Raw genomic sequence first — 14,633 nt, 5'->3', positions numbered from 1 at the left:
GGCCCAGTAACTGAACTATTGAAAAATATAACTTTATTGCTATCTATACATTTATAGGACTTTAAACTAAAATTATACTTTAGAAAGTCTGAAGAGTTGTATGTATGATTGAGAACATGCATACAGGAAAGCCAGTTCTATACATGAATGTACTTCCTCTTACTCCAGTAGAGGAGCTGTCATCCTACCACTCTCTCTAGAATGTGTAGCTGAGGGTCAAGAGAAAGCTACACATACACAGGAAAACCCACTGCATATAGCATTCTGCTTAGTCAGTCTTCATTGGCAATTATATGAAAAGACCTTTAGCATATGTATTATTGGTATGGCAGTAAACAAAGGGGAGGAGGGAAGAGACTAGGTGGAAAAAAAATTTTTTTTAGTACAACGGATTGAAACCAGCCCTTTGTTATTTTTTAATTTTGAGACAAGGTCTGAAGTTGCCCAGGCCAGATCTGAACTTTCATTCCTTCAGCCTCAACCTCCCAGAGTGCTAGGCTACACTACACCTAACACTACACTCAAAGGGAAAGGAAGATGTTACACAAAATCATGCTCCTGCATTCAACAGATTTAACGATAGTTATGCACAAGCCTGAAGCCGTTTATTACATATAAACACTTCTATATATACTTATGTACATATATGTATATATACTTGTGTGTGTATGTGTGTGTGTATACATAAAAAGTAGGTAAACCCCTCCACGGTCCTTCGGGAAAGGAGCCAGTGAACCAGGGGGCCGGTGGGGGTTTGGGCCGCTGCTGTGCAGGGAGCGGGGCGGGCTGGCCAGAGCTGTGCGGCAGTTCCTGTGCTGTCAGGTGTGGAAGGCCCTTCCCCAGAGGGGCAATGGTTCTCCCCTGAAGCACTTTGTGCTGGCTAAGAAGTAAATTACTACAATCTTTGGACAGTTACTTGAGTTTGTTACTGAAGGATCACATTTTGTTAAAGCAACATATAAGAATCCATAACTTGATAGAATAACCACTGAGGATGATCGGCTAGAAATACAGGAGTATAAAAACACACTTTCTGTTATTGGTGAGGCGCTATCTCGGAGACACATGAAAGGTGCACTTTTTGGCAGGACAAGCAGTGAAAAGAGCTCTGTTATCAATGAAATGTTATGGGGTAAAGTTCTTCCTAGTGGGATGGCCATATGACCAAGTGCTTCCTGAGTGTCGAAGGAATTGGACATAAAGCCTACCTCATGCCAGAAGGATTGGATGATAAAATGAGGACGAAGACAGTTAATAGCTGGCCCATGCCCTCCACATGTGCAGTCTTGAAAGCTGGCTGTCTTATGCATGTGTTTTGGCCAAAGGCAAAATGTGCCTTCTTGAAAGATGACCTGGTTTGAGTAGACAGTCCAGGCACAGATACCAAAACAGAGCTACATAGCTGGATTGATAAGTTTTGCCTCAATGCAGATGTCTTTGGTTCGGTTGCAAACTCTGAATCAACACTAATGAACACGGAGAAGCAGTTTTTTCACAAGGTGAATGAACAACTTTCCAAGACTAATATTTTCATTCTGAATAATTGTTGGGATGCCTCTGCACCAGAGCTAGAATATATGGAAGATGTATGGAGACAACACATGGAAAGACTTATGCATTTCTTGGAAGAACTCAAAGTTGTGGATCCTTTGAAAGCACAGAATCATACCTTCTTTGTTTCAGCAAAGGAAAATCTTAGTGTTACAAAAGACAAAATATAGGGGTGCCAGAAGGTGGTAGGGCACTTGCTGAAGGATCTGAGGCAAGGTTACAGGAGTTTCAGAACTTTGAACAAATTTTTGAATACTGTATCTCACAGTCAGCAGTGAAAACAAAGTTCAAACAGCACACTGTCAGAGCTAAGCAGATACTAGACACTGTGAAAAACATAGTGGAGTCAATGAATGTGGCAACAGAAGAAACAAGGGTTTATTCAATGGAAGAGAAAATCAAATTAGTAGACTGGACTTTATTTGAAATCAAATGAATTTTTTAACACTGGAAGTTAAGAAAAAATCAAGGAAGTTACTGAGGAGGTGGCAAATAAAGTTTTGTGTATTGGCTGGCTGTTTTGGTTGATGAATTTTGTTCTGAGTTTCATCCTACTCCAAGTGTATTGAAAGTATTAAAAAGTGAGTTAAATAAATATATAGATGTTACGGGAAGAAATTTGGCTAATCAGTGCACCATGAAGTCAATGCCTCAATGCTTCAATACCAGCAAAAAATTACTGAAAATGATACACAGAATAAACTTCATACAATGATTCCTTGCAAGAAGTTTGATCTTAGTTATGACCTAAATTGACATGTTATGATCAGATTTTCAAGAAAATATTGTATTTCATTTTTCCCTAGGCTGGTTATCCCTTGTGCATCGATTCTTGGGCCCCACAAATGCTCAGAGAGTGCTACTTGGATTATCAGAGCCCATCTTTCAAGTCCCTAAATCTTTAGCTTCAACTCCCACTGCACCTACTAATCCAGCAACGCTGGATAATACATCACAGGAAGAACTCATGGTAACCTTAACAGGATTAGCTTCTCCTACATTGAGGACTTCTATGGGCATAATAATTGTTGGAGGAGCGATTTAGAAAGCTATAGGTTGGAAACTCGTGTCTGTGTCATTAAGTATGTATGGAGTGCTGTATCTTTATGAAAGGCTGACCTGGACCATCCGTGCCAATCAGCGAGCCTTCAAACAGCAATTAGTGAACCATGCTACTGAAAAAACTGCGGATGATTGCTTCACAAGGGCAAACTGCAGCCACCAAATAGAATAGGAAATGGTTACCACTTTTGCTCGCCTGTGCCAACAAGTCAATATTACTCAAAGGCATCTGGAAGAAGAAATTGCTAGGCTGTCCAAAGAAATAGATCAATAGGAAAAAATACAAAACAATTCAAAGCTTTTAAGAAATAAAGCTGTTCAACTTGAAAATGAGCTGGAGAATTTTACTAAGCAGTTTCTGTGTTAACGCAATGAATAATCTCAAAAATAGAGATTGCTTTGGTGACCATGATAGGAGGAAACAGAACTTGGAAGATGGGGACAGTTGTCATTTTTATGAAATGACTTCAGTATGAATTACACTAACTGTACTAAATAGCAAATCCCTGTGTAGATTCTGGTAATTATCTATGCAAAGTGTTTGCATTTCTGAAGAATGTCATGGTAGGTCTTTAGTTTTAATTTAGGGTTTAAAAAGAGACAAAATTGTTTGTGTTAATAACTATGTGATCAGTGATATATGCGCACCCATGTTTATAGTGGCACAGTTTGTAATAACTAAAACTTGGAAACAGCCCATCTGACCACCAATTGGAAACTGGATAAAGAAGATGTGGTTTTTCTACAAAATGGAATACTACTCAGCCATACAGAATGAGAAAGTACATTCATTCATAGTTAAATGGGTACATTTTGAGGATATACTTCTAAATGAAATAAATAAGGCACACATATGCAAATATCGAATAGTATTTCTGGTGTGAAAAACTGTAATAGTACTCAAGATCCTAATGGGACCCTTAGCAAATAGAAAGAAAAGGACCAAAGGTGTAGGGACAGTGAGAAGGACAGGGAAGGGAGAATAAGGGAAAAGGAAAACAATATGAGAAAATGTAAAAATGGAATTAAAGTGTTTGAAGGCGGGGAGGGGAGGGTGAAGGGAGGATGGGGACAAGGGGAAAAAATGAGAACCAAGACCTGTCATGTAAAGGTACGAGATCCCAGTAATGAATGTAACTGTACTGTCTACCTAGAATGTACCAATAAATTAAATTAAAAACAAAATAACTATGTGATCCCTGAAGGGTGGGTCACTGAGTTCTTCATTAGGGCTTGCTTTATTTCTGATTCTGAAAAACTCTGCTTCCTGGCATCCAGGAGTTGGAGAGTGATCCTTTTTTGTCTTCTTTCTCAAAACTAGTTTTTGAAGCCCTCTTTAATGGGACTAGTCAGTTTTTTGTTTTATTTTATATGCTGCATTGCTCTAACCAACCAACATTGTGGAATGTTCTTGAGTGTGTTATTTATGCAACTTAATCTCTTGGGCATTGTGGCAATATGTAAACCACTAATAAATACAGTTTTACCCCTACTTTTAAACTGAAAAAAAAGTTTTTAATATATATTTGTGTGTGTATACATATATATATATTTCTTGAGATAATATATATATTTCTTGAGATAATATATATATACATATATTAGCAATAAAATTGCACCACACATAGTCTTACTCCTGTAGACTGCCATTAAGCTAAGTTATTAACAGTTCTTAGCTGTCTACTTTCCCTCTCACTCACAGGCATCTTTACAGGCTGTTTCATAACTATAGTCTTTCAAGTGTCCAAAGTTCTTTACGGAAAGCTAATAACTAGTGCTGAAAAAAGAAGGCAAAGAAAGTAATGGTCCTCAACAAGAATACAAAAATTGGGAGTAAATGCTAGTCATATTCTACAATATGGCTTACACAGGGAGAATCTACCATTACCTGCAACTTATGGATAGATATCTATAAGGTCTGGCCAATCTTAGTGTAAAAATGAAGAAACTGATGGCAAACAGTTTCTTTTAGTGTCCAGATTTAAATTTTTTATGAATAATTTTAACTATATAATCATTAAGGCTCTGAAACAGTTCATTAAAATTTCAGACAACAGCTTTTAGTGAAGGAAGGTTAAAGGTATTAAATAAGAATGTGATATTTCAAAAGGTGGTGTTGTAAATCACAAAGAGCTACTACAGAAGAAAAGAGCTACTTTTGCTATGTGTGTCTCCTACCCTGAGGGTTATCAGGTTTTTGTGGGCACAGATACATCATGACTTTGTATCCCATGTACTTCTTTGAAAGGAAAGTTTAGGAACTGTTTGTGAAATGGGTGACTAGATAAAGACATGAAATAAGAATCTATCAAAAAAAATAATAAAGGGGAAACAGGTTAAAATTAAAATTTTAAAAATAAGCAATGTTTTTGTGCTGTTTTCTGCTAAAATTCAAGAATAAACATCAAATAAATACAAACTAAGAAACATTCTATAAAACAACTGCCTCCACTCTTCAAATATACTGTGTTTCAAGGTCATTTAAAAACAGAAACAAGGCCAGGGATTTAGCTCAATGGTTCCGCCGCCTGCCTTGCAAGCACAAGGTCCCAAGTTCAATCTTCTGTACCATAAATAAATAAATATATACATACATACAGAAACACATCTCTTCACAGCCTTTTGGCTAAGATCAAATGTAAAAAAAAATAAACACATCCAGACAGAAGTAGACTAAAGAGAATAAATGCAGGGCTGAGTCTCAAATTAAGCCACTAATCACTCCCCCACCTTTATTCCTATCATTGTTATCACTATCAGTATTCTTTTGCTACAAATTGGGGCAATTAATGAAGTTATTAATGCAGTCTACAGGTTAGATAACAAGATATCAATTTTATATTCCTAATATTGATAACTGCTCTGTGAATAGATAAGGGAAATGTCTGTATTCTTAGGAAATGCTACTGAACTAGCCTTTACCATTAGGATACCACATCGGTACAAATTATAAGTTACTCTTATAAAATGGGATAAAAATTTTAACAATTTGGAAAAACTAAAGGACATTATTTTGAATAAAAAATTATAAAATGATGTTATTAAGAATAATAAAGGGCCAGGGATTCAGTTCAGTGATTCTGCCTCCTGTCTGGAAAGCACAAGGTCCCAAGTTCGATTCCTGGTACCAAAAAAAAAAAAATAATAACAGATATAGAAGGAGAAAAGCTGCAATTATTTTAAGTGATCTTTAACAAGTGCTCTTATGTGTACCTTTGAAAGCAAATGCGCATGGAAATGTAGTCAGGGGCTGCTACTATATGGGGAGAGCAGTCACTGTTGCTAAGGAAACATTCCAACAAACAGGCCCCCATTGCTGACTGGAAAGCACATTTCTTTCCTAAGGCCATCTTTTTCTTTAAATGCATGCTATACTCTTCTGAATCTCAATCCAAAATGTAGGACCAATATCTTTAAGATTTATTTTATATCTGAGCTGAGAGACCCTAAAAGATAATCTGGTTTGACTGCTAGAATCACAAAAATCAGGAGTTCACATGCTGTGACAATCAAATGGTATCTTCAAGAATACCACTGATCTCAAAAGAATGCCAGTTTCCAAATCTCTGGTGCATTTTCTCGTCTCCTCTACCCATTATCTTCAACAATTCTGTGCTTGTAATTAATTCAATATCTAACGTACTTTCACCCATAGGGGAAAAGCTTAATCCCACCATGGAGGAATATAAAGGAGGAAGGAAAGATCAAAGTACAGTGATGACTCCTTGCATATGCTGTTAATCTTCAAAAAGTCAGGCACTAAGAAATATATGAGGTGTGATAAAAAATACAGTGAGTTTCAATATTAAAACTTACAGTAAAAGATACATGACCATTAATCCCACTCAAAGTACTCACCCTTGCTTCAAACATACTTCTCCCATCATTCTTGCCACTTTCTGAAGTAGTTCTGCAAGTCCTCTTTCATGTAGTTGGCATTATCATGGCTGCCTCAATGTCCTGAATCAATCCAAACATTTACCTTTCATGGTCATTTTGACTTTGGAGAAGAGCCACAGTCACATAGTGACAGATGTGATGAATAAGGTAGATGAGTAAACTTTGCAATGTTTTTACTAATCTGCCTTTCCAAACAATGGCATCTGACAGCAGTATTCACCATATTTTTGATTACACCTCATAAAGATGCTCACAAAGACTTCCAGAACTGTTTCAGAAAGTGGTTAAAATGATGGGATAAGTGTGTTTGAAGTGAAGGAGTGTTTTAAGGGGAATTAACAGTAATGTCTTTTATCGTAACTTTTTTTCTATTTACCTATGCACCATGTGTTTTGATTGGTCCTTGCATTACAGACAGATCTTGTCTCCCTTTTATTCTCCACTCTAAATTAACTTCCTATAAACACAAATATCTCCCAGAACAAAAAACAAAAGATTAATTGTGGGTACTGGGATTATACATCATTATTTTTCTTTATACTATTGTATAACAAGTTGTATATAATGAACATATGCTACCTAAAAGGAACAGCAAATATTAAAAGAAAGTGGTTTATACTAAACAAAACTTTAAAATGTTTTCTAAGAATAGACTATTTCAAAAGTTCCATTTGATCTAGGTATGCTAGGTTTTTGGTCTGAGATACTCTTAAAGGCAATCTCAAAATAAAAATAATGAAACTTTTTAATATATTAGTTTCTGCTGTGCAAGTAAAAACCCAAACCTATCACTTTTCTTTTAATCTGTGTAGATACATTACTTATATGGTGCACAAACAACACCAAGTGAAAAGATGGTTCATTCCATCACTTAAAGAGCTTCCAGAATCACGCCCTACAGCCCTTGATTTCAGGTAACAATGCATTCTACTACATTTAATACACCAGCTTGCTGTCTGCAGACAACTACAACTAAAGTTAAATGGTCCTAGAATATAAACAAATCACAAACCTCTGGAAGTCCCACATCTTTCCAGGAGCACTTAGCCAATCCGTACATGGTCTCCCACTGTCTCTCACTATTATTAAAAACAGGAAAGGTCCTTTGAGCTATAAACTACCCTAGATGCTTCTTCCTCCACATTAGTAAGCAGATTCAGGGTACCACAGCTGCTTGACAAACAGTAAAAATCCTGTCCCGTTTATTCGTCCAGATAGAAAAGTACAAAAAGTCAGAAAGTTCCAGTGAGCATTCAACTAATATAATTCCCCAACAACTACAGGGATCAGAATACTCTGAAACATAACAATTAAGGTCACACAGCAGATGTGGAAGACCTGGTAACATTTTTTTCTATTCTCTTTATTTTCTAAATTTGTCTGTCTTCATAAAATGGTGGCAGGGTCTCTCTGGACCTCTGTGTTAGTGCATCTCTGTGGTTTATGTTGGGTGCTTGGCCAGCTTGCAAACATGATACTGTATTCTCTTGGATAATTTTCCTGGACAGATAAATAAGCACCTCTGATTGCTATCTGTATGCATCGAGCAAATAATTATGATTTCAAACTAATAAGATAATTTATTGTTTGGGGATAAAGAAAACAATTCTTAAATTGTCAATTAAAATAGTTCAACTGACCAAAGAAAGTTGAAGATTTGTTTTTTAAAAAAAAGTTCCCAGCCAGGCATGGTGGAGCATTCCTGTAATCCCAGCACTCGAGAGGTTGAGGCAGGAGGATCTGGAGTTCGAGACCAGCCTGGGCTACACAGTGAGTTCCAGGGCAGTCTCAACTACATAGTGAGACCCTGTCTCAAAAAAACCAAAAAAATAAAAATTTAAAATTAAAAATAAAAAAAGTTCCCCAGTACAAGAAAAAAAATTTTTTTAATTTTTAAAAATGCAACTAACACGACTGTTTTAAAGTACAGTAGCATCTCAGTTGTAAGGCCCCCTTCAATGTCACATGCCAAAGATGCTCAAGACCCTTACATAGAGTAGCACTGCATTTGCATACAATGCAAATATTCCCTTATACTTTATTAGGACATGATTTCAGTATATGATGATTATATTTATCATGCGGAGTTGTTACATGTAAGTAACGCATCTTGATAATTTTTACTTTCCCTTCTTCCCTTCCTCATCTCCAGATTACTTGTAACACCAGATATAATATAAACAGTTGTTTTACCTTTACAAGTTCAATACAAATGCATCATTTAGACCTTATTACATTTCCATGTGTAGTTGTCTGAATCTGCAGGTGTGGAATGGAAACAGTACTAATGTTAGATACTACAATGAAATATTTTACATGGATGTTTTAATTTTTTTGCTGCATGTCTTTTAAAAAAAAAAAAAGAACTATCACTGAGAACTGAGCACGATGAAACCTGTTAGGTAAAGTTTTGTTTTGTTTGTTTAGCTAAGTTTACCTACCTACAAAGAGATTGTCTTTTTTTTGGTACCAGGGATTGAACTCAGGTCCTTGTGCTTCCAAGGCAGGCCACCGAACCACTTAGCTAAATCCCCGGCCCCCTAGATTGTCTTTAATTATAACAAGAATATTTTTACCTCTGTTAAGAATTATCTTAAAGTATTAAGGAAATCACCAACGACTTACTCCACTTAGCTGCAGTATTTCCACCTTTAGTAATATGCCATTCAAATACAGCATTTACTTTCTTTACCACCTCCTTTCCGACATCCTTAAGCCGACGATTTATTTCCTCAAATACAAGAGTACTCTGCAGCTCCCCACCCTGGCAAAATGAGAAAATATTACTAAAAATTATTTTCTTTAAAATATGGTACATCACTAAGAGGATTCATCAGAATTAAAAAGATATATATATATATATACATAAAAAAAACTAACCACCCCACCACCCTCCCTGGACTAGGGACTAAACTCTGGAACCCAATACTTTCTCACTGAGATACATCCCAGTCCTTTTTAAAGTTTTTATTTTGAGACAGGGTCTTGCTCAATTACCCAGACTAGGATCAAACTTGTAATACTCTTGCCTTAGTCACCCAAAATTCAAGGAATATTTTAAAAGTAAACTAGGAACTGGACAGGACGATACTGAACAAATCAATTTCTGTGGTCTTATTTTTGTTTATTGGGACTAAATTACCAGAAGCCTGAATTTCTTCCCTGCTCTTCAGAGATTTTACTTTTTAGGCAGTTATATAAGAAGGTTTATGGCAGAAAATTAAGGCCCATAGATAAGAAAATCTCAACATTTTCAAGTTAATATTTTGGAAACAAAACATAAACTTTTTTATCAAATATCTCAGCATGTTAATAGAAGATACAAATATTTCAATAAATATTATATAATCTTTTCATATTTATATAGAGTACACACAAAATATTTAAATCAAGAAAAGGTACAGGATATTTAAACTTTTCATCCATTTCCATCCAACATACTCTATGGTTTCTCATTAAACAAGTGATTTAGATGCTCTAAAAGAAAATATTTTCTGAAAAATGTCTTTCACATTAAGAATTATGATTTTTTGATACTCTTTAATTTTCTAAAATAATCTGAACATTCTTAAAATGATAGCCAACTCATTTCCTTGCTTATGAATTTGTTATCAGTATTTATAACCTACCTCAGGGTGTTTCTTAGCTGGAATCCCAGATGGTGGTAGAAGATCTACATATGCATTTGAAATGACAATATCTCCAGTTTCTTGAATCTTATAAGTAGAATAAAAGAGGAAAAAGAACAGTTCATCATAAGATTTTACTGTAAACAATTTCTGTGAAATGCTATTTAAAATAAATTCATATTTTTGTCTCATGTTACAAAGAAAATAACCTAAATAAAGTAAAAAGTAATTAAATGATAAGAGAAATAAATGTGAAGGCTTTCTAATTTAATACGACTGTTATTATTATTATTACTATTATTATTTTCTCTTTTTTTGGCTTTTTGAGACAGGGTCTCACTATGTAGTTGAAACTGACCTGGAACTCACTATGTAGAGTCTTTTTTTGGCTTTTTGAGACAGGGTCTATGTAGTTGAAACTGACCTGGAACTCACTATGTAGCCCAGGCTGGTCTTGAACTCACAGCGATCCTCCTGCCTCAGCCTCCCGAGTGCTGGGATTAGAGGTGTGCGCACCACCATGTCTGGCTAATACAACTATTAATGCTGGCTGTAAAACAAATGAAGCCTTAAAGAAAAAAAAAAAGGCTATGACTGGGCCCCATTCCCTAAAACACCAATTTAAATGGCATGGCCTACAATGGAGCCACCAGATTGGTATTTTGGGAAAAAAATTTTTTTTCCAAATATATAAGTGTTTTTAATGGGAAGCAAAGTGAGAAGTGTTAAATTCTTATGAATAGTAAAAAAAATGGCATAATAGCCACCCAAAGCACATTTTTTCCTGTTAGTATACTGAAACAGTGCTATTTATGTAGTGATTTGAGTTCTTATTTCAACCTGGAATTATACATGGCATAAAATGAATTTCTAAATATCCTTTTATCAAAATATCCATTAAAATAATTCTAATTCATAATCCTTTATTTCAAATTATTCCAATGCCTATTCTTTCATAAAAATTACAGTACAGCTATAAAAGATAAAGATAATTTCTAAAAGTTTAGGTAGTACTTCATTAAAATTTTGATTATCAATGAAGGAGTTTTCTCAACATGGTAACCAATTTATTTTCCTTGCATTATCCTTTTATTTGCACTACAGACTATTATATATGATAAGAATATACATTTAAGTCAAACAGCTCTTTCAGGAAATATAAAATAAAAATTCTAGTGATGGGGGAAAAAAAGATAATGATACAATACACAGAGGCCTGGGACTTAAGCTTGGGAGACTATGACCTGAGTTTTTAATCCCAGCTCAACCACTTGCTGTGTAGCCATGAGCAAGTTATTTACAACATCAAGAATTTGCAGGATTGAACTCATGAGCTTGTGTTTGTAAGGCAGGCACAGTGCCACTGAGCTAACTCCCTGGTCCCTATCAAGAATATTTTATGAACAGAGATTTTCTTTTATTTCAATGCAGTTCTTATGTATATTAAACACTGTAATACAGTCTGTTTATAGTGTCTCAATAAATAAAAGCTGTTACTACTACTGGAGTTGTTAAATCTGCTCTATGTAATACAACATGATCAAGACAAAATGTATTAGCTGAGTAAATGTGTTAACAAAAATTATTTTAAGAAACTTACAAATAAAACAATGAATGTCTTTTTAGTGTAATATACCTTTATCTGGCTTGTCATTTACTATTAGAGCCCAGACTTTAGTTTGTGGATTACTGTTTGAACAAGAAGCATATGATCTCCGTCTAGAAAAAATAACTATGAAGAATGTAATTTTATTGTTCTGCAGGATTTAAATAGCTTGGGCTCTAACTCAGCAAAATTATTTTACGGTGTCTTTCCTGTTAGACTATATCAGGTATTATTCTAATTCTCTTTTGAACCAGTTTTCCCATATTGCAAGACCCTTAGTACTTTTAAAATAAAATAAAAAAACAAGGTGCATAAGGTATCTTATGTTCATTTACAAATTATCACTGGTTAAAAGAAAAAAAAACTTTCTAAGTTTTGTCTCTTAAGTTTTGTCTCAAATCCATATTACAAAAAACAAAAAAACTAAAGAAAATCTGGTAAGAGGTACAAAAAGTCAGGTGTGGTGAGGAGGGTAATAAAGTAAAGCGCTTCCAACTCTTTTCATACCTTGGTTTGAAAATGAATTCTGTTATCTTCCTTCCACATCTCAGTTTGTAGAGTTTGTCCTGGATATACTGGTTTTGCAAAACGAGCCTTAAAAAAAAAAAAAGTCAGTTGTAGAATTAAAAATGCTTTGCTGAGCATGGTGGCACACAACTATAATCCCAGCACTCAGGAGGCTGAGTTCCAGACCAGCCTGGGCTACATAGTGAGTTCTAGGTCAGTCTCAACTATATAGTGAGACTCTGTCTCAAAAAACCAAAAAAAAAAGCTTTAAAAAATTCTACTTGTGGTGGGAAGGGATGTGATGGTAGATCAGAGTGCATAAAAGAAAACAGAGGTTTAAAGATATCTGGACAAGTGAAAGACCTAAAAGTAATATGAGGAAACCAGTAGAGAAAGCATACATAGCACCAAAAAAGTGAACAAATTCTTTGTTTCAAAGTACAGAATTATTAAGTAATGGTTTTTCTTGACATACCAAGAAACAAAACCATATTGAGTAACTACATAGGTAAACACCACAACAGCTAAAAGAAAATGTAAAAGGTGGCACTTATTAAATATGGAGGAATGAGGCCTGAAAAGGGTATATAGGGCAAAATAACTCTACCTTTTAGTTTATAATTTCCTGTAATATTTTGGTTCTTTGTGTACATTATTGGATAATAAAATAGCTAAAATAAAATAAAAAGCAGTATTACCAAGGGCAAGGCATTAGAAAATGTATTTTTAATGTTGCATAAAATGGATACTAGGGGCCACAGATTTAGCTTAGTGGTGCTACCACCTGCTCTGCAAGCGCAAGGTCCTGAGTTTGATCCCAGTACCAAAAAAAAAAAAAAGGATATGGATACTAATAAAAGGTCTGGAGCTATTTGACACTACCTTCAATGTTTTAAGTGTTCATCTTTGACTTACAGAAAAATACTGTGGACACAGATACTTTCCTTTATTACATACAAGGGATAAAAACCAACAAAAACATCAAAACTTACAAGCAATATGCAGCCATCATATTCCTATAGGTATATGTTTATTAGAGTTCAAATACATACATCCATGTAATATTTTCAGATAAAGGCAAATTTAAAAATGGGGAAAAAAGCAAATCTTTTAAGCTTTTTAAAGCACATAGGTTGATATATGTATATTCCTAATTAATTTATAAAACCAATTAATCTGTTAAAACTATAATTGTATTATATGGTGTCTAGGTAATGCAGCTAATTATAACTACAAAAAGAAAATGTGCCAAATGTCAACTCAATGAAAAAAAAAATACCTGTTGTCACAGTGTAACAGCTATTTTAAATTAAGTCACTAAAAATTCCTTTTTTAATCATTGAAAAAGAACTAATGTTCAAATTATACATATACCTTAATTGACTTGAACCTTGATACATCATTATCTGCAAACTTCTGTAAAACATGCCTGGCAGAAAATCCAAAGGTACATAATCCATGTAATATGGGTTTCTCAAATCCTAAAAAAAGAGAATTTAGATAAAAATAGGTATTTTTCATATTTAATAACAAGTGTACAGTTAATTCAAGATTTTAAAAATAGAACTTTATGGCTGAGGATTTAGCTCAGCGGTTCCACCACCTGCCTTGCAAGCACAAGATCCTGAGTTCAATCACTGGTACCAAAAATAAATAAATACATAAATAAAAATAAAAAAACAACTTTAAACTGCAGTATAATAAATTATATTATCTATTTTAAGAAATATGGAAAATATTTTGTAAGTGGTCCTTCCTGGGAGAGAAAAACAGGAAAAGAATGTGAGAGATTTGGGAATAGAAAAACTATGAAAATCACTGATGGTGATTTTTTTTCAGTATCCATGCAGATAAATGATCCCTCCCTAACCTTTCAGTTCCTTGCTATCTCTTTTCTCATCCTTCCTGATATCTCAGACACCCTGCCCCCACCATCCTGTCCTGAAGCTGGCTCACACAGAAGCTTCACTCTCCCATAATCTAAATTTCAAGTACACTATTTTCTCAGTATTACCTTTCCATATTCTTTGCCTAAATAAGAGAACTACATTTAAAATGTTACTCAAATTACTAGTCATAAGTAGCTGCTTAAGTATATTATTTAGATAACTGAGCTAATAATTTTCATTCATTATATATTAGCGACTCACCTGCAAGGTTTGCAAAGTTAGGGTCAATATGTAAAGGATTCCAGTCTCCACTGAGGCGGTACAAAGCAGCCTGTGAAAAAAGAATTACAAATGCTACTAGCATTCGGTATTTTCTAAGAAAACATTAAATGAAAGATAGGAAATATGGCTAGTTTTTGTGCAAAATGTACATCAAAATGTAACTAATCCAGGTTCTGATTTTAAAAATAATTATTAAAAAACAAGGCT

General features: G+C 34.6%; 1 protein-coding gene and 1 pseudogene across 2 annotated transcripts in view; one reads left to right on the top strand and one right to left on the bottom strand.

The window, feature by feature from the left end:
• The window catches only part of Hsd17b4 (hydroxysteroid 17-beta dehydrogenase 4), an 87,427-nt gene that overhangs the window by 7,056 nt on the left and 65,738 nt on the right, over nucleotides 1–14,633 (bottom strand). For both annotated transcript variants that reach the window (XM_010633889.3, XM_010633888.3), the window contains exons 18-22: nucleotides 14,406–14,475; nucleotides 13,630–13,736; nucleotides 12,256–12,342; nucleotides 10,143–10,229; nucleotides 9,139–9,277 (exon numbers count right to left, since the gene is read on the bottom strand). In XM_010633889.3, coding sequence (XP_010632191.1) covers nucleotides 9,139–9,277; nucleotides 10,143–10,229; nucleotides 12,256–12,342; nucleotides 13,630–13,736; nucleotides 14,406–14,475 — 490 coding nt within the window. The remainder of the gene's footprint in view (nucleotides 1–9,138; nucleotides 9,278–10,142; nucleotides 10,230–12,255; nucleotides 12,343–13,629; nucleotides 13,737–14,405; nucleotides 14,476–14,633) is intronic.
• LOC104868925 lies at nucleotides 313–3,185 on the top strand (annotated as a pseudogene).

This window comes from Fukomys damarensis, unplaced genomic scaffold, assembly GCF_012274545.1.
Source record: "Fukomys damarensis isolate Sample0158 unplaced genomic scaffold, DMR_v1.0_HiC HiC_scaffold_9, whole genome shotgun sequence".
In the NCBI taxonomy this organism is placed as follows: Eukaryota; Metazoa; Chordata; class Mammalia; order Rodentia; family Bathyergidae; genus Fukomys; species Fukomys damarensis.
The sequence above is the reverse complement of the archived record's forward strand: the minus strand, read 5'-3'. Positions and strand labels throughout refer to the sequence as shown.